Source organism: Notechis scutatus, chromosome 1 (assembly GCF_049901735.1).
Source record: "Notechis scutatus isolate UNSWTSFEM ecotype Mainland chromosome 1, rNotScu1.2, whole genome shotgun sequence".
Classification (NCBI taxonomy): domain Eukaryota; kingdom Metazoa; phylum Chordata; class Lepidosauria; order Squamata; family Elapidae; genus Notechis; species Notechis scutatus.
This window is the reverse complement of record NC_142009.1, coordinates 134368938-134396293: the sequence shown is the minus strand read 5'-3', so window position 1 is coordinate 134396293 and position 27356 is coordinate 134368938. Positions and strand designations below refer to the sequence as shown.

Below are 27356 nucleotides of genomic sequence, written 5' to 3'. Positions count from 1 at the left end.
GTTCCCCAGCAATTGTTATGGAGGGACATCCTGGATACATGTACAGCAACCATTGTGACTAATTGCCATGACTTTATATCTAATTGCCCTCGAAAACTAGCCAGGGCTATCGCTGCATCTCATGGTAATAAATTCCACAGTTTAAAATATGATGGGAGAAGTTTGGAATTTCTCATCATGATGAGGCCTCAGGGTGGGCAGAGTGGAGACTTCCCTTCTTATGCCAATTTATAAGTCCGATATCTCCTGGAAGAAGGAGTAGAAAATATCACAGTGTCATTTTCTAAAACCTTCTTCCAGCTCTATCATAGCATTTTCAGGTGTAGTGGAGCAATTCTCACAACTATAGTATAGCATAAAACCATTTTGATGGGGGCAATTGTTTCTGTCCTGTGGCCATAATTTTGGCCAAACTGTCCAGTTATTTACTCTTGCTCTGCATTGAGCAATTAGGAAAATCTATCTCTGCAAACTTTACAAGGACTGTTGGACTTGGTCACAGTACTAGATTATTGCTTCTGTGTTTAATTAGGAGATTAAACTCTTCATACTTGGTTTTAGATATCTGGAAGAATCTGGCTGACCAAGGTAAGACACATGGTGGTGGATAAGAAAGACCATTAATCACATAAAAGGGCTCTCTTTCAGTTATGTGAGTGCATGTAATACTTATGTAAGAGTGAAAAAAGCACAATTAGAAAGAGAAGCAATGTAGTTCTCTGTGTTTAAGATGATATTTTTGCCTATCTCATTTTTATTCATGAGTTCATTTGAATAGAATACCTTTATTGTCATTGCATTCTACAAATGCAATGAAATTTGAAAGCTACTCCAGCACAGTGTCCCAAACACCACATCACAATCACAGAGTATTTAAAAATTAAAATAATAATTAAAAACCTAGTCTAAAACCTATCTAAAACATACAGTTAAGTTAGATAGTTTTAAAAATGCCACTATATACATAGGGCTAAATCATATATGCATTGTTTGATTCAACACAATTATTGGAAAAGAAACTGTTTCTCAGTCTATTAGTCCTCATTTTAAGACACCTATAACGCCTCCCTGATGGTAACAGTTCAAAATATGAATGTCCAGGATGAGAATGGTCTATGGAGATTTTTAGTGCTCTAGAGAGGAGTCTGGTCTTCACAATCTCTTCCAAAGAAGAAAGAGAGCAACCAATGATTTTTTGTGCTGTGTTTATAATTCTCTGGAGCATCTTCTTATCCACTACAAAGCATCCAGCATACCACACCATTACACAGTATGCCAAAATGCTCTCAACGGTAGAACAGTAAAAAGTAACCAGCAAGCACTCTTTTTCAGCAGCCTCAGAAAGTGCAGGCTCTGTTGGGCCTTCTTTGCAGTGGCCATAGTGTGGACTGACCAAGTAAGGTTGTCAGAAATATGAGTTCCTAGAAATTTAAAACTATGAACTCTTTCCACACAGTCTCCATTGATATATAGTGGCAGAGGCTCTGCTTTGCATCTTCTGAAGTCTATAATCAATTCTTTGGTCTTTTTTATGTTCAGGGCGAGGTTATGACTCTTGCACCACAAGACCAGTCTGAGAACCTCTGACCTATAGGCCGTCTCGTCTTCTCCTGATATGAGTCCCACCAACGTGGTGTCATCTGCAAATTTTATTATAGAGTTAGTGGGACAAGACGGAGTGTAGTCGTAGGTGTAGAGTGAACACAAAAGGGGCTCAGCACACAACCCTGTGGAGAGCCAGTGCTGAGAGCAAGAGTGCAGGAAAAATAGCTGCCAACCCTAACAGTTTGGGGTCTGTTAGTAAGAAAGTCCTTTATCCAACAGCAGATGTGAGAGGAGAGGCCCATTTCTAGCAACTTCTTAAATCAGTATATCTGGAATGATGGTATTAAAAGCTGAGCTGTAATCAATGAAAAGCATCCTTATATAGCTCCCACTATGCTCCAGATGTTTCAGTGCAACGTGGACAGCCATGGCAATAGCATCCTCTGTGGATCTGTTATTCCGATAGGCAAACTGGTATGGGTCAAGGTTTGATGGGAGGCAATCCTGTATATATTTTAAGACCAGTCTTTCAAAACACTTCATAATTACGGGTGAGAGAGCTATAGTCTATATGAGTCTATGTGAGGTCTATAGTCATTTAAAGTATCAGGAGAGGGCTTTTTGGGAACTGGAATAATAATGGAAGTTTTGAGACAAGATGTAACAATGGCTTGTGTACAAGAAAGGTTAAAAATATTTGTAAACACACCTGCGAGCTGGTCAGCACATGCTTTGAGTACCTTCCCAGGTATCCCATCAGGGCCAGCAGCCTTTTTCACATTCACTGCTCGAAGCACCTGCTTCATATCATACTCTTGTACTGTGAACAGTTGAGTACCGGTGGTTTGTAGAGGCAGTGTGTTCGAAGACCTATTCAGTTCGAATTGGGCAAAGAAGCAGTTCAATTCTTCTGCCAGTGATGCGTCCTTATTGATCGATATGGGGTTGCTGCCCCTGTAATTAGTGATGTGTTTAATTCCCTGCCAAGCCTGTCGTGGATCATTATTTGTGAAGTATCCTCAATCTTCCTTTTATAGTCCTTTTTTGCCTCCTTGATGCCCCACCTCAGTTCCGCTCTGGCCTTGTTATAGTTCCACTCTTGCTTTGTTATACCAAACCCTGTCCTCAGACCTGAATGCCATATCACGTGTCTTGAGAAATAATTGCACATCCTTGTTCATCCAGGGCTTCTGGTTTAGAAAAATCTGGATGTGCTTATTCACAGTAACCGTATCCACACAGGTCAAGATACAAAACAGTACAGTTTTTGTATATTCTTCCAAATCCTCTTGTTCAAATAAATTCCAATTAGTATTTAAGAAACAATCCTGCAGCTGATCAAGTGCTTGATGAGTTGATGCCAGATCTTGATGAGTCTGATTTCAGGCTTAGTTTTCTTCTGAGGGGGGTGTATGCTGGTATAAGGAACAGTGATAAATGATCTGAAAATCCCAGATGTGGAAGGGACACTGCTTTATATGCATGCTTTACATTAGAATACACATGATCAAGTGTGATGTTTCCCCTGGTGGCACATGTCACATACTGAGTAAATTCGGGAAATACAGTCTTTAAGCATGCCTTATTAAAATCACCAGTTATTATATGAGCCCCATCAGGATAAGCCTTAAGTTGTTTATTTATTGTAATATGCAAATATCCAAGTGAAGTACTAATATTTGCATCAGGAGGTATGTAAACAGCTGTAAAAATCACCACTGTCAGTTCTCTAGTACAGTGGCCCCCAACCTTTTTTGTGCCACAGCCCGGTACCAGCATCACAAAATGATCCGCGGCCCAGTACCAGCATCAACAAGGCAAGGCGAGCCGAGCGACCGGCCAGCCAGCCATCCCCTGCTTCTCCCCGCCACCTTCAACTCCTTTGTATCTTTGTCGATGGGCTTCGGGATGGCTTCGGGACAGTCGCTCGGCTCGCCTTGCCTTGGGTGCTGAAAGAATCCTCGCGCCTTAGTTTTGTTCGAAGCCGCCCCCCCCCCTTCGATGAAACTAAGGCGCAAGGATTCCTTCAGGACCCAAACACCGCTTTCCAACCGGAAAAGCTCACCCGGAAGCACTTTCTCATCGAAACAAGATGGCAGCGCCCAGCAAACCGGCGGCTCGGTAGAAAATGTTCCACGGACCGGTACCGGTCCAGGGCCCGGTGGTTGGGGACCCCTGCTCTAGTAGATAGAAGGGTCTGCACATCACCTCTAAATCAGGAGAGCAGTATCTGTTTATAACACGGCTGTTGGTGCACCAGTTATTATGAAGGTATAAACAAAGTCCACCTCCTTTAGTTTTACCAGAGTCCTTATTATGGTCTTGTCAGTGGATGGTATGACATGCCAGTTGTAGTGAGGCATTGGGAATAGCTGAGTGAAGCCAGCTCTCTCTAATAACTATCAAACAGCAGTCTTTTATCATGTGATTGTTTGCTGCCATCAGATTAATCTCATCCATTTTATTGAGGAGTGACCGAGCATTTGAGAGAAAGATACTTGGCAATGATGGTTTGTGTGGCTGTCTTTTTAAGCAAGTTAAACCTCCTGCTCTGCAGCCCCTCCTCCACCTTCTCTCTCTGCACCACCTGCACCGTTTAAATGACCCCATTACAATCCATGGAGATCCTGGTGGTCTTGCTATCTCCTCGGGAATACTGTGAGTCCTCTGAAAATCCGACACAATAGCTCTAGCACAGGGGTCGCCAACCTTTTGGACCTCAGGGACCACCAAACTCATAATTTTAGATCCCAGGGACCACTAACTGGTTCTGTGGGGGTGGCCTAATTTGTGGATGTGGCTTGGTGGTCATGTGACTGGCTGGGCATGGATTGTATGTAAATATTATAAATATTTATATAAATATTGAATTTTTATGAAAAAGAGCAACTTTTATCCAAAATCAGGCAAAGCAGGCAGGCAGATTGAGTTGCTCACAGAATTACATATTCATTCAGAAATCTATCTGCCATTGTCTGTCTCAGTCTGTCACATAAAATTTGCTTGCAAGCAAACTCACAAAATTAACTCACAACACACTATGCATGTAAATATTGAATTTTTTATTTAAAAAAAAGAGCAACTTTTATCCAAAACCAGGCAAAGCAGGCAGATTGAGTTGCTCACAGAATCATTCAGTGATCTATCTATCTGCCATCGGCTAGCTCAGTCTCTCAAATTTGCTTGCCGTGAGTCTGCACTGAATTTGCTTGAAAGCAAACCTTCAGTCCTAAGGGAGGTTCAGCTGTGCTTAGCTAGAAAGCAAGAAATCCAACCATTTCCTGCTTCCTAGCTAATCTAAATCTCCCGGCAGAGCAGAACAGATGATGGTCAGAAAAAGGAAAAATAGCAACTTAGCAGACAAGTTTGCCGGGTAAGAAGTGAGTGGACGGGGAGGGTTCCCGCGGGCCATGTGGGCGGCGCAGCCTTGTGTTTCTGCGCAACCTGGATTAATTGCTTTGGGGGGGGTGCTCTGGGGGTGAGATTTCTCTGTGGCCCACCAAAATTTTCTCACGGCCCACCAGTGGGCCGTGGGCCACCAATTGGCAACTGCTGCTCTAGCAGACTGTAGTCCATAACATATTAGTTCTTGTCGGCTGTAAGCCTCCCCCATGTAACAAGACTCAGACACATATATCACCAAACACACACACCAAACCAGAGAGTGAAAAGCTGCAGCAACTGAGTGCGCCACCATTTGCATTTCAGAAAAGCTGCAGCAACTGAGTGCGCCACCATTGGCATTTCATAACAGTCTGCTACACTGATATTCTCTTTCATTTAATATTAATTTGTTTGGATGAATTAATTGTCTGTTAACATCTTACCTTTTAAAGCAATTGTTCAACCTATTTCACAAGTTAATAACTCAAATGTGATACTCTGAAGAATGCATCATGATTCATGCAAGCCAGTTTTATGCACACTTTGGGTGTGTTACAATTCAGATGAGTGCATCCTGGCAGGATATCTTTCCAGATTAGGCTTGCTTTGGTTTATTTAACTGGGGAGGGGAACCTAAAATTATTTTCAGGCCACCAGTCCCTGGAACTGAGGCTAGTTTAATCAGATGGCTATAATAACCATTTTGTGATCTCTTTTCTTTTCTTTTTTCCTTTCTCCCTAGCAAAGGAAAATTCTGATTCTGGGCCAGAAATTTGCCTTACATTTGACCATCCTCAAAGTATGTAATGATAACAAACTTTTTCCAATTTCCAAATTATAATGTCAGTGAGAGTTGTTCTCAATAGTCAAATGTCTTCTGAACACCAAGCAAAGCATTCATGTATGACTAAAGCTTTGCTTCCCTATCCATTATGTGTGGACCAGACTCTATAAGACATTTTTTTCTACTTGGAGACTTTATATTTAGGGCATATTCATTTGCTAGGATATAATCATAGAACTCCGCTGAGGTTTCACTGCCAGCTCTTTGTGCTGCAGGGTCTCCAGTGAAAAAGATTTTTGTAAACCAATGTTTTTCAGTCTCAGCAACTTTAATATGTGTGGACTTCAAATCCCAGAATTCCCCAGCCCAACAGAGGAACTCTAGGCTGCTAGCTGAAGTTCATTAAACCTGAAAATATGTAGGACTTAAACAGGGGTGGGATTCAAATTTTTAACAACTGGTTCTGTGGTTTAGGTAGTGGCCGTGGCTTGGTGGTCATGTGGCTGGGTGAACATGGCTTGGTGGTCATGTTATTGGCTGGATGTGGCCAACTCAATATCACTCACATCGAGACACGCATCTCCTCGCCTGGCCTCTCATGACTGTGGGGATGCTGCAACAGTCATAAGTGTGAAAAATGGTCATAAGTCACTTTTTTCAATGGTCACTCCACACAAGCAAAGTACCAGCAAAGGAGGGGGAAAAAATTCCAGAAAAGTTCCTGAGGCAGGAAGTCTAGTCCTGCCAAGAATGTAATAAGGGTTAGTGGAGAGTCAGTTTCCGTAAGCAACACCAGAATGTTTTCTTCCTGCCTTTCTTACAGGATTAGGCCAGTAATTTCTTCTAACAACCGGTTCTCCAAACTGCTTAGAATGTTAACAACCAGTTCTAGTGAACAGGTGTGAACTGGTAGAATCCCACCCCTGGATTTAAACATACATAGGCAGCTGATTTTAAAATATATTTGCATGACAACTGCCAACAAAGATTTCTTTAATTATGTAGAACGAAATTGTAATGAAATTGTAATAAAAACTATTTATTAGTTCAAACCACCATGATAGTAGGCATATGTAATCCGACATTCATTGCAACATAGTTAAACTAGGATTTGTCCAATACTAACAGCCATGGTCAATGGCCCTGATCCAAAGTCCACTCCAACGTGTGCACATGAGTGACATTTTGTCATTCTCTTCATCTAGTTTTAAAAATTGTATGAATGGATAGAGGGACATTTTGGGGAATATTTAAGAGTAACTAAAAAGAGGAAATTAAAAATTGGTGGAAAAACTTACTCGCCTTTTCACACTGGGTTCAGCAGGAAAAAAAACTGAAATCCTTTGTAGTTTAGTCTAACTCTTTAGTTTGAGTTGCCCAAAAATATTCAGATGTGGTTTGGCTGGGTTAGAGGATTTATTGCAGATGACAATGAAGCCACCCTATAGAATTAATTGCCAACAATAGTGCAACAATGTAAAAGGTGTTTACACTGTCAAGGTGTCTCCCTCCCAGAGAAAATAGATAGATGTCTGTAAATCAGGTGTAGCTACTACATGTGCCCACAGATCCCATATTCCTAACTCTCAGCAGGGAACCTTGCATGGTATGATTTCTTCCTCGTTTTCTGGCAGGCAGCAAACACACCAAGAATGAAAAACTAGTCTACTGAGAAAAAACTGGTACTTTAAGTCAAAATCCCATCTCCACCACCCTCTTAAGTGATGTTGTGAGGGCACTGTCCTCACCTTCCTTTGCCTCCTATTCCCTTTCTTTAAAATGGAGCCTCCACCTTAAAAAGTTTCCCATCCATGATATACTGTATAAAGCCATTACTGTGGTAGTTTTATAAGATCATTGTTTCAAAGTAAGTACACAAGACTATTACATGGAAAATATGGAAATTTATTAAGGCTGGGATGGAATATATTAGAAATGTTAACATCACAGGGAAATGTACTTTGTGAAGCAGAAATTTATTAAAGTACAGAGGTTTTGGAGGAAGATGATTAAAACAATGAAAGAAGTGTTTCAAAGGCTTTTGTTAATTACCAAGCAGATTGGCCTTGCAGCCTGAAATGGAGAGCAAGATGAACTGTATCTCTTTTGTGATTCTGATTGGACTTCCTATTGAATTTTATTTCAACCCTAGCCACAGGAGAACAATTTGCGGAGCACAACGCCCTATGGTAAGGATGCCATCTTCTAAATGTTGCTTTAAATGGCAGCTTTAATCTACCAAATGACAGAGCCAATTATATTGTCATGTATCGGTTTTTAATTTTATGCTTGTATATTGCTATTTTATATCAAAAAGATGGAAAATGTGAATCAGTCTATTCATATTGTATATTTAACTCATTTTTACATCCATTATGACCATATTCTTGGGTTATATTGCTTTATTTTGTCTATTAAACATTTTCCCCCCAGTGAGATCGGTCTATCAGGGCAACCTGGTCTACCCAAATATGAGGTGGAGCATACTGCTTCCACTTTTGCCTTTCAGCCCCAATCCAGGAGCCTTCCCAGGCAGTCGCTTTCGTGATAAACTATTTTGTCTGGTAAATATGGTAAATATAAATTCAACATATCTATTAAAGAGATATTTCCTGGAAATGAAAGCAGATGTATGTTTTCTTACTTGTAATTCACATCTTAGGTCATTAAATTAATATTTTGTTCTATGTGGAAAAGTATAATTATATCTACACCAACCTATCCCTCCTTTAAAATGGAAGGCATGATTTTTCTTGCTGAGAGCTACAATGGAATTAAATTTCCTCCTTATCCCTGATTAGGATAAAATTGTTTATGCTTGTCTTCTTTATAAATCCAGTTCTTTGCTCTAAGTTAATCATACAGTCTATGTGTGACTATCAGAATGTAATTAACATTCTGCTTTGTATAATTACTGTATAGCAGTGATTCTCATCCTGTAGTCTACGAAGCCCTGGGGGGCTGCAATGTCATCACAGGAGGTCTGCAAAGTCTTGAAGAAATGTTATGATTGAAGTCTTTGGTTAAGATTTGGAGGTCCGTGCAGAGGCGGTATTCAGCAGGTTCTGACCAGTTCTGGAGAAATGGTAGCGGAAATTTTGAGTAGTTCGTAGAACCGGCAAATACCCCCTCTGACTGGAGATTTTACAGTATCCTTCCCCTGCCATGCCCACCAAGCCATGCCCACAGAACCGGTAGTAAAAAAAATTTGAATTCCACCACTGGGTTTGTGGCCATGCTCCATGGCCACAAAAGGTATTTAAAAGAAGTCAGTGGTTGAGAAACCACTGCTGTAATGTATACTGTATACATTTTATTTTATATGTTCAGTATTTTTGAACTGGAATCGTTTCCTTTTTTTTTGTCTTATGACATTTAGAAGCTCTAAGCTAAGTTCATATTGGCCTCATATCTTAACACTATTTTAAAACATCTTTGGACAATTGCTTCTCAGCTGACCATCCACTCCTTTGCTCTTGAGGGCAACTATGTTTTTTTCACATCTTAATCTAGACATTTAATCCATTTCTGGAGTATTATATTACATGATTAAAACAGCACCATCAGGACCTTTATTGGAAGACAATATTATAAGACAAACCAGCCTCCTAGACTGGTTTTAGCCTTGTTAACTCAAGAAGGGATATGGTTCATTTTAAGAGTGCTTTCCACTGAACTAGGCCAAGAGCCTCTCACTTCTAGTCCTTTACTTCTTGTGAAGTAAGAAGATAATTAAATGATCTTACAATAATTAAAGAGTTGGTTTTTAATCATACAGGAGATCAATTCAATAAAAAGATGGTCCTTTTCTTCCATTGGGACACTACATGTGAATGCATTCAAAGCGAGCAGAGATGATAAGTTGGGCGGCAACATGTCAAAGTTCCTCAGAGTATATTCACCCTTGTACCCAAGTAAGTCTACACCACAAAAATCAGAAAGAAGATAATTGAATATACAACTCTTTTAGACAAATGGTGCCCATGTTCACTAGTACAGATAGCTCTCGACTTACAACCATTTGTTTAGTGACCATTTGAACTTACAATGGCAGTAAAAAAAAGTAACTGTTTTTCACACTTATGACTGTTGCAGCATGCCTATGGTCACGTGATTATAATTTGGATGCTTGGCAATTGGCATGTATTTTACGATAGTTGCAATGTCCCAGGTTTTCGCAATCATGTAACAAGCCAAGTCAATGGGGAAGCAAGATTCATTTAACAATCATGTTACTAACTTAACAACTTCAGGAATTCACCGAACAAACTCTGACAAGAAATGTTGTAAAATGGGTCAAAACTCAATAACTGTTTTGCTTAGCAATGGAAATTTTGGGCTCAATTGTGGTCATATGTCAATGATTACTTATATATCCACGAATAACTTGGGACACAAATCATATTAAATATACAATGTACTTGTATCTTTTATAAACTCCTTCTAAATAACTACTTTAACCACTCCCTAATGTTTCATATCAAGACAGGGAGGTTTTGCAAAAATCCGAAACCACTTTGTTGTATGAAAAGCTAATTTATGTATATAAAGATCTAATTGCCTAAAACTGCTGACATAAGTAGGACAAAATTACCTTAATGGCTTTAATATTATATATACATAAGAAGTTACCACATCACGAGAAAGTCATGCTCCAGTAATAATGTGATGATACAAATTTAGTCAGTCTCCAGAATTAGCAAACCCTTAAATGACCCATTTTAACAAAACTAACTTTCATGTGATAATCTGAAGAGAGACTGGCCTGTTTCCCATTGCCTGATAACTCCATCCAACACTCAGATTTTTGGTTAGACTATATAAAGTGCATTTTTGGTCATGTGATCCAGCCCAAGCAAGTTGTGCTGGAGTGAATATATGCACTAACATACATGTCCATATTCCAGAGAAACTTGCTGTGGGAACAAAAGAACATCACGTGCTAACTTACTACTTTCCCTTTAATTGTTACCTCAGGTGCTCCACTGCTGAACCACTGACCTACTTTTTAAAGTAAAAGCAATTTGGCCTGTCAGCACTGGGTGGATGTTCATGCAGGGAAATTAAATTGTACACCTTGGACGTACTATCGAGATTTGAGACATATGCAGACAAGGGCTTTGTAACCTATTTACATTTGTGCTCACTTCCTAGGGTCATAAAAATTAACCAGCACATTTTATTTACTTTCATTTTGTAGCCAGAAAAAGAGCTGTGTAATTAATTAAATTATTAAATTTAAATTAAAAATAAAAATAAATGGGGTCACTCTTTCAAAAATATGTTCATATTAAATTGTTTAAGAAATCAGACTTTAAAAAAAAGATCTAAATAATACAATATATGTTTGCATTTGTAGTTAATCCCTCTTTGGAAGGAAATTTAAGGTTTTTAATTTAGGGGTAAACCTTTACTAAATGCATTGTGAAAAAAAATGTTATGACAAAAAAGTTCATCTTCTCCTGGGTGGAAAGAAAATTCTGTTTAGTATGTAGTGATAAAATGAAAGCTGGTGGGAAAATCCTACATGAACAGATATCAAATATGTATTTAATCAATAAAAGAAATGCATGTATAAGAGAGAGAGCTAAACACCGCATTTTTGTACATGTATCCAAAAGAGAAGGGGAACGAGGGCCATTTATAGGGAGACAAATCCGAGTTATGTTGGGACATGCACCAAGGATGTGATCACCTAGCCATGGTGTTCAGGGTCATGTCCTTCGGGAAGCAGATGCTGCTCTTCCTGCATAGCATAAAGCAAATTGCTTCTGGACAATGGAAAGTGTCCCTTCCCAAAGATCACCATGAAGGTCTGCCTTGGCATGAGGTTAAGGATCATTGGTACTCTATATATAACTTGGCCACGGGCTGTCTGGGTTGTTTTCTGCCCTGATTCTTTTGTCAGGAGGCTGTGAGAATCTGGATGGTTAAGAACAGGCTCTGTTCCAACCAAGCAAGGCTAAGGGGCTATGATTTTAAAGAGCTCCACAGATCCTGGGGCCTTACATTGCTAACTTTGGATAGGATACCACTCCCCCAGACTGAGTTGGTAAAAAAAAAAATCAGGGGTGATCCTAGACTATTGGAGGAACAGGTGGCATAAATCCATCTGTGAGCCAGTTGCACTTGTTCCTGGGTTGATAGACTGTGTTCTTAATTACGCATGCCTTAGTCACTTCTCTGTTTGACTATTTCAAGGTGCTTTATTTGCATGGGGCTGTCCTTGAAAAGGATTTGGAAGCTGCAGCTGGTATGCTATCTGAGCTACACTATAGATTCCAGAAGATTTCTAGGTCCAATTCAAGGTCCTGGTTATAATCTGCAAAGTCCTTCATGGCATGGGCCCAGAATATTTAAAGAGGCTGCCTTTTTTCAGGGATTTCTGCTTTTCTCATAACAGTGTGGACATGAGGCAAATTCATTCTGTAAAATAATGTCATCTTGTGGGACCTAGGAGATATCTCTTCTCTGCCACCTGACCTGTGGAAAAGTCTCCCCCCTGAAGTCCATGTGACCCCACTTTGTTGGCTTTCTGGAAGGCCTTATAGCAATCTAGCTCTTCCCTCAGACTCGAAGGGCAGAAGCTAGTATTATTTTCTATGTTGACGGATTTAGTGAGAAGTTATTTTTACTTGGCATCTTTTACTGGCTCCTTTTCACTGTTTAAATGTACATTTCTATTTTTTGAAATCTATTATTTCAGGTTTTCACAGTATTCAGTAGAAGCAGAGATCGTAAGTTGAATAATGGGCTACCACAAGAATCAGTGCTGCTAACCCCTGCTCTTTTTAACTTGTACACCCATGACCTGCCTGAAACTTTCTCAAAACTTTCTTTATGCCAATGATATCAATCTCACAGTCCAAAGGACTAACTTCAGTGATGCAGAAAGGATGTTCTCTCAAGAACTCCAGAAGATGGATGACTACTTCAAAAACTGGCACCTTCAACCAAGCCTAACAAAAACAGAAGTAGCCACATTCCACCTCAGCAATAGGTATGCAAATTACCAGCCTTCAGTGAAGTTCCGCAACTATATTACTATGTAATAACTCTACAAAGTACCTGGGAATAACACTGGACAGATCACCAACTTTCCGGCAACTCCTGAAAAATGGAAAAACTGCAACAATTTACTGAACAGACTGGCTGGAACATCTTGGGGTGCTGATGCTAACATCCTAACAACAGCCTTGATTTTAGTTTATTCCACAGCTGAATATTGTGCCAGTGTGTGGCTGGCAATGTCAACACCCAAATGGTCAATGTCCAACTCTCTGCGTATAATCTCTGGCACATTGCATTCCATTCCTATGCCTTCTCCTTCCCTCATGCCGGCCGCTCCATTACCATTTTCTCCATTGTAGTATAGCGCAGCATCCAGGATCCACTTTGAAAGTGGGGTGGGTGGCTAATTTAACAACGGGTTCAGTTGAACCGGTGCAAACTGGCTGAATCCCACCATTGGACCTAATACATATGTGAAATAAATACAATTAGCTGGGTATTTGGACTCAAGGGAGCAGAGAAAGCAGCCTGGTCCTTCTAACTGCAGGAATATCTCTGGTGTATTTCAATCATACTGTAATGGGCTATGAGAAGAACCTTGAGAGACAGGAGGATGAACTGCGACCAGGGCAATAGTCAGATAAGAGATATCTCAGCCCACAGAAGGAACAGGAATAGAGAAAGCATCACAGAAGAGACCCTCCCTAGTTCTCTGGAACATAAAGGCAGAGGGAGGGAGGGAGGAAATGCTTTCAGACTTGGAAGATGCTGTTACCATAAAGGTTGTATTAGTGCTCAAGGTTTGGGTTTCCTGCCTCAGCTACAGTATCTTAAAGGACTGACACAATGGGAGATGGCAGGGAATGTTCAGATCAAAAGAAAAAAAATCCAAGGGATAGATAGTGAGAAGGATGCCCTGTTTGAGATCCAGTTTTGCAGAGCAATAGTTGTAAGTGGGATTCTTTATATCCATGACCTAGTCCAGATCTTTTCTTATGCTGCCTTGAAAGAAATAGAAGCACTTCATGAGATTGGGGAGAGATCTATGGTGCCTCTAGCCTACTTGACTTTAAACCATTTCCAGGTATCCGCTGGGTTTTTTGGAACTCTTATACACCACCATGGCCAAACAGCAGTACTAGGTTGAGGCACTCAAGTAGAGGAAAGGATGGCCAGAGAGAATAAAGCAAATGTTCACACATCATAGCTCTCTCAGTAATGGGGAAAACCACATGGGATATTGCCTTTGCATTGCTTGCTTTACATCACATTTCTTACCTCTTCTCTAAGCCTAGCCTCCATCCTGCACTACCAAGGGCTACTGGTGGAGGTTATTCCATTAGCTGATAATATTTTGGTGGGAGTGGAAATAAAGCCAAAGAAATCTACCAATTGCTTCTCTTAGCTTATCCCTCTGTGAATCTGTAATAGCAGCAGTATTTGTTTGGCCTTGTGTATGAGGCCGTACAAGGATTAGCAATCAGGGTAGCACAATCTATGCCAGTAGTTTTCTGCTCCCCTGCAGAAGACACTTGAACTTGTGAAGAAGAATCTTAAGATGCAAAGGATAGGCAGTGAATGGTATCATTTAAATCATTTAAATCAGGGGTGTCCAACCTTGGCAACTAAGACTTGAATTCAAACTCCCAGAATTGCTGGCTTGGGAATTCTAGGGATTGAAGTCAACAGATTTTAATGTTACAGTACTAAGTTTGAACACCCATAATTTAATGAGAGGTTGGAAGTTACACTGTAATTCCTCTTTAAGGTTCAAATAGATAGATGATTCTCACCTCTTCTGATTTAGGATATAATCTTCTGCCATCTTTAAGAGAATAAAGATAAATGTTTCCCATGTGACATAGAAAACTTTTGATTTGATCCCAGTTTATCAAGAGAAAAACTACTAATACACAAGAAAATAGATAAAATCATAGTCACGTGATTTTGGTTTGCTTGGATTCTATAATCAGAAAGCCAGGAGATGTGCATCAGATGGCTTTCCTGCAAAGATTAGGTGGATCTGTACCTCCATCCTGGAGTTTTTTCATAACTGACAATGACAAGAACTATTTACTTTGGTGACTACTTTACTATTTAAGAAATTCTATTGCAATAATTTCCTGAAAGCTGATTGGCCTAAAGAAAGTCATAGCAGGCAAAACAGTGTCTAAACCAGATTCTGGTCCTTTTTGTTAATATTTTAAGATCATTAAAATCAGATTAGAGAGCTGTTTCCAGATTCCACATTTGAAAGGCATGATCAAAATTTAGATGTCCATAGAATATTTTCTTCCAATCAAAATTATGACTGTTATTCCTGTATTACGTACTGTAATGTACTTAGACACCATACAAATCCTGGTAAGTAAATAAATAAAATATCAATCCAACAATACAAGGGTACTATGTACTTAAAGGTGACTTCTTATATGCTTCAGAGTCTTTTTCTTTAAGAATGCTTAGTCCAAAGTAATGATTCAGGCAGGCTAGTACCTGTCAAAAGAGAATTCAACAAGCATCAATCAAACCTTTATTTGGTCGAAGACCAGCACAGAGTACAAGATTGCTGAAGGTCCATCAATTTTGGCATCTGCTCTAGCCTGTGACCCGATTTTAAATTCAGAAGTACCCTGCTTGTCTGAACTTGGGACGTTTGAGTATTAATTTACACGTTTATTTCCTCCTGCCTTTGTAAATGTTGAGGTTCAATAGGTAATCACTGACTTAAGAAATGCGTGGCTGAAAGATTCAACGGGAGGGGAAAGAGGAAATTGATCCCAAGAGATCCAGCCTTGAGGATTTTTGGCTCAGACTTCCGATTCTCGACTGCAAGTGACAGAAACATCCACGTGGAGGCAAAGGCAGGGAAATATGAAGGGGGGGGGACGGACGGACGGACGGACGGAGATGGGTTTAAATCCTGTTTTCTCTATTTTCTCTCCAAAGATAGCCGCCTATAAGCTTTATATTTGAAAGCGTGAAATGTCGTCTGTGCCTTCATCAGAATTCATTTAAACGCCGGCCACTACTCTCCGTCCACGCGGACTTGTTGCGTAATTTAGGCTGAACAAAAGTAGGTTTGACCAAATGTGTCAAACCGGCCGGCATTTTAGCGTGTTGCATCCGTCGAATGGCTGTTTTGAGGGGGTGGGGTTGGCATGGTTTATGCTTTAATTGGAAGCAGCCCAGAATCGCGAATGTATAAAATCGGAATAAATAATAATTAGCTGAGGAAAAGACGGATACTATTGTGTGTCAATAAAAAAAGAAACAACCCAGAAGCTCTAACTGCCTTTCTCGGGGTTTGTAAGCTTTACGTGGTGTATAACCTTTCCTGTCACTAACGCCGCACGTGTGGACGTTTTAATCTGGGCCGGAAGCAAAATTCTCCCTTCTTTGCGTTGTCTCGGGAGAAGAAGAAAAAAGTGTGCGTGCGTGTGTGTGAGAGAGAGGGGAGAATCTCCTTTCGGCCACACGACACATTCGCCACCTCTGCCCCGACGTCATAATAGCAGTTGGCGAACGCGGAGGCCCGGTCGCAGCCGATCGGGGCTGGTTTGAGCTGGTGTGTTGTCATAGTAACCAGGCCTGGCCTATAAATAGAGGCTCTGCTGCGCTTGCTGGGCTTTATCAGGCGGAGGCGTTGAGAGGTTCTCGGCGACGATAGCCGCTCACCTGCGCGGCAGCACCAACAGCGGCGCCGGGCTCGTTCTCGGCGGTTTTATTCAGGGCCCAGCCCGCGAGGCGTTGAGGGGGGGGCGCTGTAAGACTCACCCGTTTGGCCTCTCAGCAGCTGCCGCGCAGGGTAAAATAGGCTGCCGCCGCCGCCATCGGAAAGGGACCGCTGTTGCCTGAGGTGAGGGGAAGAGGCCGGGCAGGGAAGGCGGCCACGTGGATGGGGTGGCGGAAAGGAAAAGCGGAGGCCGGGCTGGTGGAGGGACGGGGGTAACGAGACGGCACGGAAAGGATCCAGAGGGGAAATAATTTACACGTTGGGGGGCTCTGCCGCTATGGGTGTCCTTGAATTCTCCATTCCCGTCCCCTACATTCATTTCAGGGTCCAATGGTAAAATAATGATAATAATCAGGACCAAAGCCTGCCTGCCTCTCTCTTTTTTTTTTTTGGCTAGCTTTTTATTTAGACCCATTTTTTAAAACCATGCAGCCTTTCCCCAGCGGGTCAGGCCCTTTACCCCATTGCGGTGGTTTGGCTGTACGGCCGACGGGGGTGGGGTGGGGAACGGGACAAGGTTTCGCGGGGGGGGGGGGTAGAGATGGGCCTGACTCTCGCAGGGGCGTGCTGGCTCAGCCTCGTTTCCCCGCTAGGTTCGGAGGGGCGGGAAAAGAGGAAAAGGGAATGAAGGAGAGGAAGAAAAAGAAAAAAGACTGCGGCGGCGGCTCCTTTGCGGTTTCGCTGCAGCGATTCATTATTTATATTTATATATTTATATAGGTAGGTAGGTAGGTAGATAGCATAATATATATAAAGCTCTGGAAAGTATTGAAATGGTGGGGAGAAAACGTTGAGAAACGTCACTAGAACAGCTGGTTTGCCTGCATAAGCTGTTGGTAAAGGGGCATCGTCTTGGAAAAGGCAACGGAAAATGATGTTATTGATTTCTGCTTCCCAAACACAGAATGGCTTCAGAAGCCGCTTAGAACCGGGTGTTGTCGGGCCGCCAGACTTGTCTGTCGATTTGTTTGTTTACCGTCGTCCTAAAAAATGCATATTGCAGCTGTGGCACCGTTTTCTTGACCTGCTGCTCCATCCTCCCCTTTCCCCCTTCGCAGTTGTCCCTTGCCACGTAAGGAGAAGCTGGGGTGGAGTTGGGATTGCTTGGTCATCCTAAGGCTCTGAAACTACCATATGGTTGGTGAGAGGCAGACATGGCCCTAAGGCAGGAGAGGACTGGCCTAGTTTTTACTGCAAGGCTGAGTTACTTGAGGGGAAAGATATAATGGATGGGGGTATTTCTAATGTAAATGAGGTTGGTTAATCCCAATGCAGCTTTATGAAGAAAGTTATTCCTGGAAAATGATGACATACCTGAATAACATGTTGGTTTAGGAAACTAACTAACAGCTGCTTTTATTTAGAGCTTTTGAGCAAACATAAGTTATCAAGGAAAGCCAGTTTGTTCTAGTAGTGGTTAAGGTTGCTGGGCTTAGAAACCAGGAGAATCAGCTGGGTGATTTTGGGGACCATGAGAGTTCTACATCCACCTTAGGAATGAAAGCCAACTGGTAACTGAGCTAGTTTCAACCCACTACATGAGCTTGGGCAACAAGTTGGTCAGTTCCTGTTGCAACCATGGACCAACGCTCAGTTGAAAAAAGTCGACCCTGCACTTGCAGGACAGTGTCACACAAAAAAAAATATATCACATAAATGTAAGATACTATTTGGCATTCTAAAGAAATTCTGGGACATAAATGTATTTTATGATTACAAGAAGAATTTGCTTACAATAAAGATAGTGCTACTATCAAGAATTAGAGTAGCATATTTTCTTAAACATTCATGTTAATGTACTGTGGTAAAAGCTCAGCTGAATTTGCTTGCTATTCATGAGGTTCTATGATGAACAATAATACACTCAGTGTATTCTGGGTCTTGTGAAATTTTTACTGTTACAGTATGGATTTTGAAACCATAATGGTGCACTTGCTCCCAGGATTTTTAAGGATTGCAGCCTTGTAGAATTTAAGGGAGAGGCATTATTACTTATGAAGATTATATCTATATATCTATATATCTATATCTATCTATCTATCTCTATATCTATCTATCTATCTATCTATCTATCTAGATAGATAGATAGATAGATATAGATTAGATATAGATATATAGATATAGATATATACACACACACACACACACACACATATACATACACATACATAAATACATACATACATATACACACACACAATGCATTTTTAAAAATTAGCTGCTTTAGTTCAGAAGAAGACAGCAAAGAAGACAGCAAAAATACATTTTGAAAATTTTCTAACGTACTTTCTCAGTAAGTTTTTGGGATTTCAAGAATTCTGCATTTGACAAGTAGTTTTATAAGACTGAGTTTTGTTCAGAACATATCTGTACTCTGAATAGTTCACACTCATTTGGCTCCAAGTATGGAGATAATTTATCACATTCCATCTGGTTTTCACTGATATAAAAACATCCACATTCTCCCAATTACCTTAATTTTTTAAAATTATAGAAAATTTCTGCAATCCTGTTAAGGGGCCAGGAGATGGCAAAACTAGGCATTTGTAACAGTTTCAGAATTTCATGATGCAACTAGTTCACAAGTCACTTCAATTCCATGTTATGATTTTGTTTTTGGCTATTGTGTATTAGTAATTTGGCATGTTACTGAAACTAATTGTACCAAGACTTTCCCCTTAATGCTTATCAGACTATATACATGGTGTTTCAGAGTAATGAGCACAAATAAATAGACTGTGATTAGCATTCTATTTTTACATCTACTTATTCTGATGTTGAGTCAAAGTGCATCATAGTTGAACTATAAAAAATGTATCACCAAGTTCATGTAATTCTTATTTCACTTGGCTGACTCAGATAATGAATTAAAAAAGAAATCTTTTTTGTTTACAGTTTGTTCCATTGAAAATCAATTTGGTGGTGTAATTGAATATTGAACAAGATGAACAGCTTTAGTGCTGAAGAATTCAATTTTAGTTTTCTTGATGAAGGCTTTACTGCAAAGGATATTGTAGACCAAAAAATAAATGAAGTTTCTTCTTCAGTGAGTATATTATTAGTTAATTAACATTTTTTTTAAAATGCCTGGAGCTATTCATAATGTCAACAGTTGGCAATTGTATGTTCGATTATGAATCTTGTCTTTGTCCTTAGGATGATAAAGATGCTTTTTATATTGCTGACCTTGGAGATGTGCTGAAAAAACACTTGCGGTGGTACAAAGCCCTTCCTAGAATTTTTCCATTCTATGCTGTCAAATGCAATGATAGCATTGCTATAGTGAAGACTCTGGCTAGTCTTGGGGCAGGATTTGATTGTGCCAGTAAGGTAAGTGGCTAATTTTAAATGATTAATCTTTGGTTTATTGAATCTGAGGTTTTATGTATGAGCGTGTAAAATTATTTATTCTCTTCTAGACTGAAATACAACTGGTCCAAAGTGCTGGAGTGCCCCCGGAACGTATAATATATGCAAATCCATGCAAGCAAGTCTCTCAAATTAAGCATGCTGCAAATAACGGTGTACAAATGATGACTTTTGATAGTGAAGTTGAACTGATGAAAATTGCAAGAGCCCACCCCAAAGCAAAGTAAGATAACTTTGCAAGCAAATAGTTTTCTGTATAGGTAATTAAAGAGCTGAGATAAAATTACTAGTTTGTGAATTGGAAGGGACTGTTTTACACAACATTTTTAGGGAAAAGAAAAATATATGGTGTAACTTGTTTGGCAAAAAGGCTTTGCTATTTTCCTTAAAATGCTTGGAGAGATTTTTTTTCTTTAAAAAGTTTTCTTAAACATACACAGGCATGATATTTTTCCGATTAAAATCGAATTCGATTTTTTTCGGAATCGCCCGGCGGTGCGAGGAGCCCGGGTGAGCGGCGGCGCGCCGTGGCGGTCGGTGCGAGCGGCGGGTGGCGCGCTGCGCGAGCGTGCGAGCGGCGGGTGGCGGTCGGTGCGCGCGGGTGGTCGAGGGGCGGGCGAGCGGTGGCGCGCGCGGTGGTCGGGCGGTCGGTGCAAGCTGGCGTGCGCGTGCGGCGGTCAGTGCGAGGGGCGGGCGGGAGCGCGGAGCGGCGGGCGGCGGAGCGCGGTGGGCGGGCGGGCGATTTCTTGGCGCCTGGTGGGGGTCTCTTTTGGCCAGCCCGATTTTTTTTCTGAGGGGAATATCATGCCTGCATACAAATGCCTATGCTTACTTTTTCAGAGTTCTTTTTCTTTGTGAATTTTAAACTTATTTAGGCTGGTCCTGCGAATTGCAACAGATGACTCAAAAGCAGTTTGTCGCCTGAGTGTTAAATTTGGAGCCACACTAAAAAACAGCAGGTTGTTGCTTGAGCGAGCAAAAGAACTTGACTTACATATTATTGGAGTCAGGTGAGTGAAAAACATTGGAAAAATGCACCTATTTCTCTCCACAGACATGATATTCTTCCGATTAAAATCGGAATTCTGATTTTTTTGGAAATCGCCACCCCCTTTCCCCCTTCTTCTCCTCCTTCCCCTCCCCTTGGAGGCCCCATGAGTCAGGAGTTGCTACCGCCGGCGCGCTCCAGTCCCAGTGCCTCGGGAAGGGAAAGGCAAAAAGAAAGAGCCGCGGCGGCGCTTTGCAACAGCAGCAGCGGCACCAGAGGCTCAGGCGCAGCAGCTCCCGGTTTTGCCTCTCCCTTCCCAAGGCAACGCGGGACTGGAGTCGCGTGGAGCCGCGCCGGTGGTAGCAACTCCTGACAGCCCCAGCCGGACACCTGAGTGGAGCCTGGGCGGTGCGAGCGGAGGCCGCTGAGCGGCAGGAAAAGGGAGCTGGGCAGCCATGGACCATCCATCTTTCCGTGCAACACGCCACCGCCTGGCCCTGGCGAGGGAAAGCAGCGGGCGCTCCCCGGGCGGCGGCCCCGCCCCCAGGGAAGCGGCTGCCCAGCTCTGGAGCTGATCCACACGTGACCGGCTGGAAAGGAAGGGTGTGTAGCGTTGGTGTGTGTGCGATTTCTTGGCTCGCGGCGCGGGGTCTCTTGGCTGGCCCCTATTTTTTTTTTCAGAGGGGAATATCATGCCTGTCTCCATTATCTTCATTTTAAAAATTGGCTAAACTCTACCAATTCTCCCCCCCCCCACCCCCAAGTTTCCATGTTGGAAGTGGCTGTACAGATCCTGAGACTTTTGTGCAAGCTATTTCTGATGCACGATGTGTTTTTGATATGGGGGTAAGTAGAATCTAATTTATTTGAGCATTAACAAAATTCTTAGAAAGTTTCTATCTCAATTGTTGAATGCAAAATATTAAAATATAATTAGCATTCTTTATGAATTGGTTAGATTAATAACTTGAATCAGCTAAATTTCTTGTTTAAAGCAACTCTTTTTTATTATTGCTTAGTTAACAAATCCTTCTGGTATTTATAGAACCATTAGTATACAAGGGTAATAAAATTGACTGGTATTGTAAGAATGTTATTAAATCAATACTTCTGTATTTTAGGCTGAACTTGGTTTCAACATGTATTTGCTTGATATTGGCGGTGGCTTTCCTGGCTCTGAAGATGTAAAGCTTAAGTTTGAAGAGGTATGACTATTTTAAACCACACAGCATGCACACAGTTATTACTTTTGATTCATAAGAAACTTTCATAATTCTGTTCCATAGCCATCTTGATTCTGCTTCTCTTTTCAAGCATATCTAGTGTTAATAGCATAGCTTTAAAACTAAAACCAAGTTGTTGTATGATAAAATCAAATACTAGGTTTTTATTGTATAATCTTGAATTCCTGTATTTTAAAGCAGTGGTATAGCCAGTTATGAAAAAAAGTGTTCTCAGGAATGGTCTACATGTATTTCAGTAACATTGTTATTAAATATCAAACTGGAAGCCTTGAATTGGTTAGATTAAAACAGATATTTTAATGTGGAAATCTGAGTTTTAATGTATCTGAGGAAAAGGATGATAAAACCATTTTTCCCATTTAAGTTTATCTGAGCAATCTAACATGAAAGAACATGTATAGCTGAAACAGATGCACAAAAACATATTACAAACGTAACTGGATCTGGAAATTTACTGAATACGAGAAAGCTTTAAAACAAAGTCATGAACAAATGGATATGTGAACTATTGTTGTTTCAACCTCTGTTCTAAACACATAAGTATTTTCCTAGTCTACATTTTCCCTAAAAAAGAACATAAAACTTCTTTCAACATATACAAGTTTTCCATATATCCTATCATTTGATCCTTATTTTCCAATCTTTTGGAATAAAAGTTCAATGGAAAAGGCTACTAAAATGTAAAGATACAGAAAAAATGTATTTTTATGTAAGAACTGATTATAATTTATTTTTCTCTCTGATTCACTTTTAAGATAACTAATGTAATTAATCCAGCTTTGGACAAGTATTTTCCTCCTGATTCTGGGGTGAAAATTATTGCTGAACCTGGCAGATACTATGTTGCATCAGCTTTTACACTAGCTGTTAACATAATAGCAAAGAAGATTGTAATAAAGGAACAGACTGGATCTGATGGTATGTAATGATCTAGAATATTTTTATAGCTGGAAGAATAAATTCCAGTTAAAACTTCTAATTCTGTGATTAGAAATTTTATAGTTAAGGCAGAAAGAAAAAAAAACTTCTCTGAAACCTGGGAGCCAGGAGGAGAGAAAAATAATCAGTTATATTAAAGACCTGGTATTAGTATTCTCTCAATTCACTCTTTGCTGCATTGGAATTAGGAAGGCACAGTGTCATTTAAAGCCTAGCTGGTGCATTCCAGCACAATGTATGTTTCACGATTTTTGGTTTAATATGAAAGCGGTTGAATTATGTTTGCTGTGGAATTCACATTAACAAGAATATATTAACTTTCACCACTTTAAGAAACTTTTCCTTTTGCTATTATTTAGGATTATTTTTCCCAGAAGTATACAGAAACATAACTGTAAAAATGTTGGTATTGCTATCCCTCTTTCCCTATAAAGACCTCTTGTTCACCCTGCAGAGTGAATCAAGAAATGAGCTATCAAGATACCCTTTTCCTATCTACCCTTTACCTGTTTTCAGACCCACCCACCCCATTTTAATGATTGTGGTATTTTGCAATTGCTCTTAACGCAGGCCTATCATCTATTTTCCTGTATGAATGATAAAACTTTGCATATGTGAAAAAGTACAGGTTGTCACAGTTCATGCAGTTGCTATTCGAAGTTACAGTGGCACTGAAAAGAGTAACTTATGCCCATTTTTCACATTTATAATCCTTGCAACATCCCCATAGTTTTGTGATCAAAATTTGGATGCTTGGCAAGTAGTTCATATTTATTGATGGACATAGTGTCCCAGAATCATGTGATCACCACTTGGACCTTCTGACAAGCAAAGTCAACTGGGAAGCCAGATTCACTTTTAAGTTAGTATAGCTGATACTAACTTAAACAACTGGCAAGAAAGGTTGTAAAATGGGTCAAAATTCATTTAACTGTCTTGCTTGGCAACATAAATTGTTAGCTCAATTGTGGCCGTAATTCAAGGACTACCTGTATGCAAAGGCTTAACAATATTGATTTAGTACTATCCTTGATTTTTTTTTAAATAAATGAAAATATGGCAGAATGTTCAGAATTGGAATTTCTATCTGTAATAAAAGTGTTCACTTTTTCTCCAAATAGATGAAGAAGAACTGAATGAAAAAACTCTTATGTATTATGTTAATGATGGAGTATATGGATCATTTAATTGCATCTTGTATGATCATGCTCATGTTAAGCCAGTTTTGCAAAAGGTACATAATACATATTTATATAACATGTCTATTGGAATATAGCTTTAGGCAACAGGTATTGAACAGACAGCTTAGTAACTCCAGATTCTGTTCAGTAATGTATCTCCTTTCCAGGAAAAGAAAATGAGAAATCACTCAGGAAAACTGTAATTACTGTATACATTTCTTATTTTAGCATGATGCAGTGGAAGAAAGCAAAGTTCAAAATCTATACTAAGCTGATTTTTTTTATGTTTTGTCTTAGAAGGGGGAAAATAATAGATGACTTACTTTTTTCCCTCAGGGATAATTACTGGATCTCAACAATGCTGTAGAACAATTTGAAAAGTATATTGAATCAAAACCTAAATTAGTTGTTACATTAACACAGTCCAAGACAACTAATTAGAGATACACATTGGTAATCAACATGACATTCCCAACTAAAGCTAGCAAAGAGGTTTATATCAAAATTAATAATTATACAGTTAGCCAAAGTTGTGTTGTAGTTCCTTGATTCCTAAAATATTTCCTAGTATAGAAAAGACAGGGAGTGAAATAGGCAAAAGGGGACAAATTATTCAGCTGTAGGATGGAGAAGCTTCTACAATATACTCAGTTATGCACACCACATAGTCTACGCACTTCCCCTAATTAGCTTATAACCTAACAAAAAATGGGTTCTGACCAGCTGGTTTTCCTTAATCTTACTTTGAAATCATCTTACCATTTAGAAGACAGCTTGAGGAGAAAGCTTGGCTGTTGGGCATGTCTTGATTATTAAAGTTAATATCCATCTTGTTATCTGCCATGAGGGGCTATAACATGTTTTCTGAGCAAGTCTGCAAAGATACTACATTCCATTTGCATATAAATGGTTTGATTATTTCTTGATTTCTGTACCTCTGTATATCAAAGTAGTCTTTCAATATTTTATCCTGTATTGATCTTTACACAACTTGATTATGTGTTTAATTTCTTTCAGAGATCTAAGTTGGATGAGAGAATCTATTCTTCTAGTATATGGGGACCAACTTGTGATGGCCTTGATCGTATTGTTGAGCGTTGTGATCTACCAGAACTTCAGGTTGGAGATTGGATGTTGTTTGAAAACATGGGAGCTTATACTGTGGCAGCCGCTTCTACCTTCAATGGATTTCAGAGGCCAACAATACACTATGTAATGTCAAGGACAGCATGGTTAGTACTCTTGCCATTTATGCTTTTCATTCTCTAGAAAGTGCAATGGAGTCTCTTTAATTTTATTTGAATGAGCTGTGAATAAACTTGCTTTGAAAAATGCTAGAGGACAGATAGTTTGGGTTTTTTATAAGGTATAGTGCCTTTGTTTAGAACTGATTTCTCACAAGCCTTCCTCCCTCTGTGTAGCAAAATTGTATAAGACACACACACTCACAAAAACTTTAGAAAACCAAGATTTTGCAAAATAAAGCTCCTTGTGACTGCAGAGAATCTGATGACTTGGAAGAATTGAATGACAAGGGCAAAGCAATACTTAACTCAAGATTCACTATTTTGTGGAGCAACTGAAATGATGTTACCAAAATAGGCATCTGTGCCATCTTTTCATTCTTTAAATAGCTACTGGGGGTTAATTTGTATATTTAGAAAATTATTGTATCTTATTTGATGCTGATTTTTAGATTTGTACTGAACTCTTGTTTTTCTCCCTCTTGTCCCCCAATGTTAGGCAGTTGATGGAGCGGATAAAGAAGCAAGGATTTCAAGCAGAAGTAGAGGACCAGGATGTCCCTTTGCCACTCTCTTGTGCCTGGGAAAGTGGAATTGAACACCATCCAGCAGCTTGTACTTCAACAAGCATTAATGTATAGATACTGTTAGCTAATGTGCAAGTTTAGGGATGAATTTTTATAGGACACTGGGGACCATTAACTTAATTCTTCCTAGAATTTTTAAATGTTTGGAAAGCTTAGGGTATGTGTAAATGTAACAAGATAGGTAAGTAGAAGGGGAGGTCACATTTATCTGTGTGTTCCTATGGAAACTGAATATTGTTTTATATGGATTTCTATTCATTTCTCAAGTATGCTACTAAAACTGAACTTAGACTGTCAAGCAAGCATTTGTAGCTTGTATATTTGGCAGAATGGTCTGCATATATTATTGTGACCTAATTGTTTTTCAATAAAGTCTATTATTAGAAAAGCAATTCCTTTTTGGTTGTGAACTGGACTGAGTAGATGTCAAGATCCTCAGTTGTCATGCCTTTGTTGGATTTATATAGAAAGTACTGCATACTGACTTTAAAGTTGCATTAGCTGAAAACTACAATATACATAAATCAGCATCTTTTCAGGATGTGAATCAGAAGGCCTCTGGGAAAGGAACTTGTTTCTACTCTTCAACTTCCACCCTGCCCAACACATTGGACCATTGGACCATGCAGCTTTAGCACCTTAGATGATCAGTGTTAAGTGATATTACTCTTAAGATTACTTCCCAAAACCATTTTTAAAGGCCCCTATTTAAAAAAAGAATGTTAATATTTTGAATGGTGTGTTTGAGTTTTGCTACTGTTATTTTAAACTTGAAAACTGAAATAAGTAGGACTCTCCTTCTAGACCAGTTCCAATTGTCTTGCCCATTTCTATAATTACTAGAGGATTACTAGAAACAGGAGAGGCCTTGTGGGGTCTCCTCTTAGCCAGACATGGTAATTAGCTCAAGATCTGAAACTAATGCAAACTCATTAATCCATGAGCGGTCCTTGGTGCTCTCTGAGCTTGGTTGGTTTCTTGCTGACAGTTCATTACCCAGACTAGGTAATATCAGTGCTAATCCATTAGTCATTAGTCCATAGGATAAAAATGCTTCTAATTCAGTGAAAGCTCTTGTTGTAATATTGGGATTTATTTAAAAGGGAGAAGAACAAAAAGAGCAACAAGAGAAAGTGACTTGCACTGCATTCTCAAATGAAATGTGATTGACTAACTTGTGATATAATACGTTGGGTAGTTAGCTTATACAGTTGTGCTTATAAGTTTACATACCCTGGCAGAATTTATGATTGGTCATTTTTCAGAGAATATGAATGATAACACAAAAACTTTTCTTTCACTCATGGTTAGTGGTTGGCTGAAGCCATTTATTATGAATCAACT

General features: G+C 39.8%; 1 protein-coding gene and 1 long non-coding RNA gene across 2 annotated transcripts; both read left to right on the top strand.

Moving 5' to 3' along the window:
• The first annotated feature begins 485 nt into the window (after positions 1-485).
• LOC148133002 (uncharacterized) lies at positions 486-15218 on the top strand. The gene is made up of 5 exons (XR_015747028.1): positions 486-588; positions 5672-5728; positions 8147-8189; positions 9492-9627; positions 12420-15218. It is a non-coding gene; the product is annotated as an uncharacterized LOC148133002 (long non-coding RNA).
• A 1131-nt stretch (positions 15219-16349) lies between these two features.
• Positions 16350-26404, top strand: ODC1 (ornithine decarboxylase 1). The gene is made up of 11 exons (XM_026674320.2): positions 16350-16583; positions 19356-19506; positions 19617-19790; positions 19880-20052; positions 20705-20839; positions 21582-21663; positions 21939-22022; positions 22817-22979; positions 24122-24234; positions 25199-25413; positions 25925-26404. Exons 2-11 carry the CDS (start codon positions 19405-19407, stop codon positions 26064-26066), a joined length of 1383 nt encoding a protein of 460 aa, XP_026530105.1. The 5' UTR covers positions 16350-16583; positions 19356-19404; the 3' UTR covers positions 26067-26404.
• Positions 26405-27356: the final 952 nt, after the last annotated feature.

Excerpts from the sequence above, each read along its gene's own strand:
- ODC1 (XM_026674320.2), top strand. The coding sequence starts at position 19,405 with ATGAACAGCTTTAGTGCTGAAGAATTCAATTTTAGTTTTCTTGATGAA. Across the intron at positions 19,507-19,616 it reads TAAATGAAGTTTCTTCTTCA|GATGATAAAGATGCTTTTTA; the intron begins GTGAGTATATTA and ends CTTTGTCCTTAG. Across the intron at positions 24,235-25,198 it reads TTAAGCCAGTTTTGCAAAAG|AGATCTAAGTTGGATGAGAG; the intron begins GTACATAATACA and ends AATTTCTTTCAG.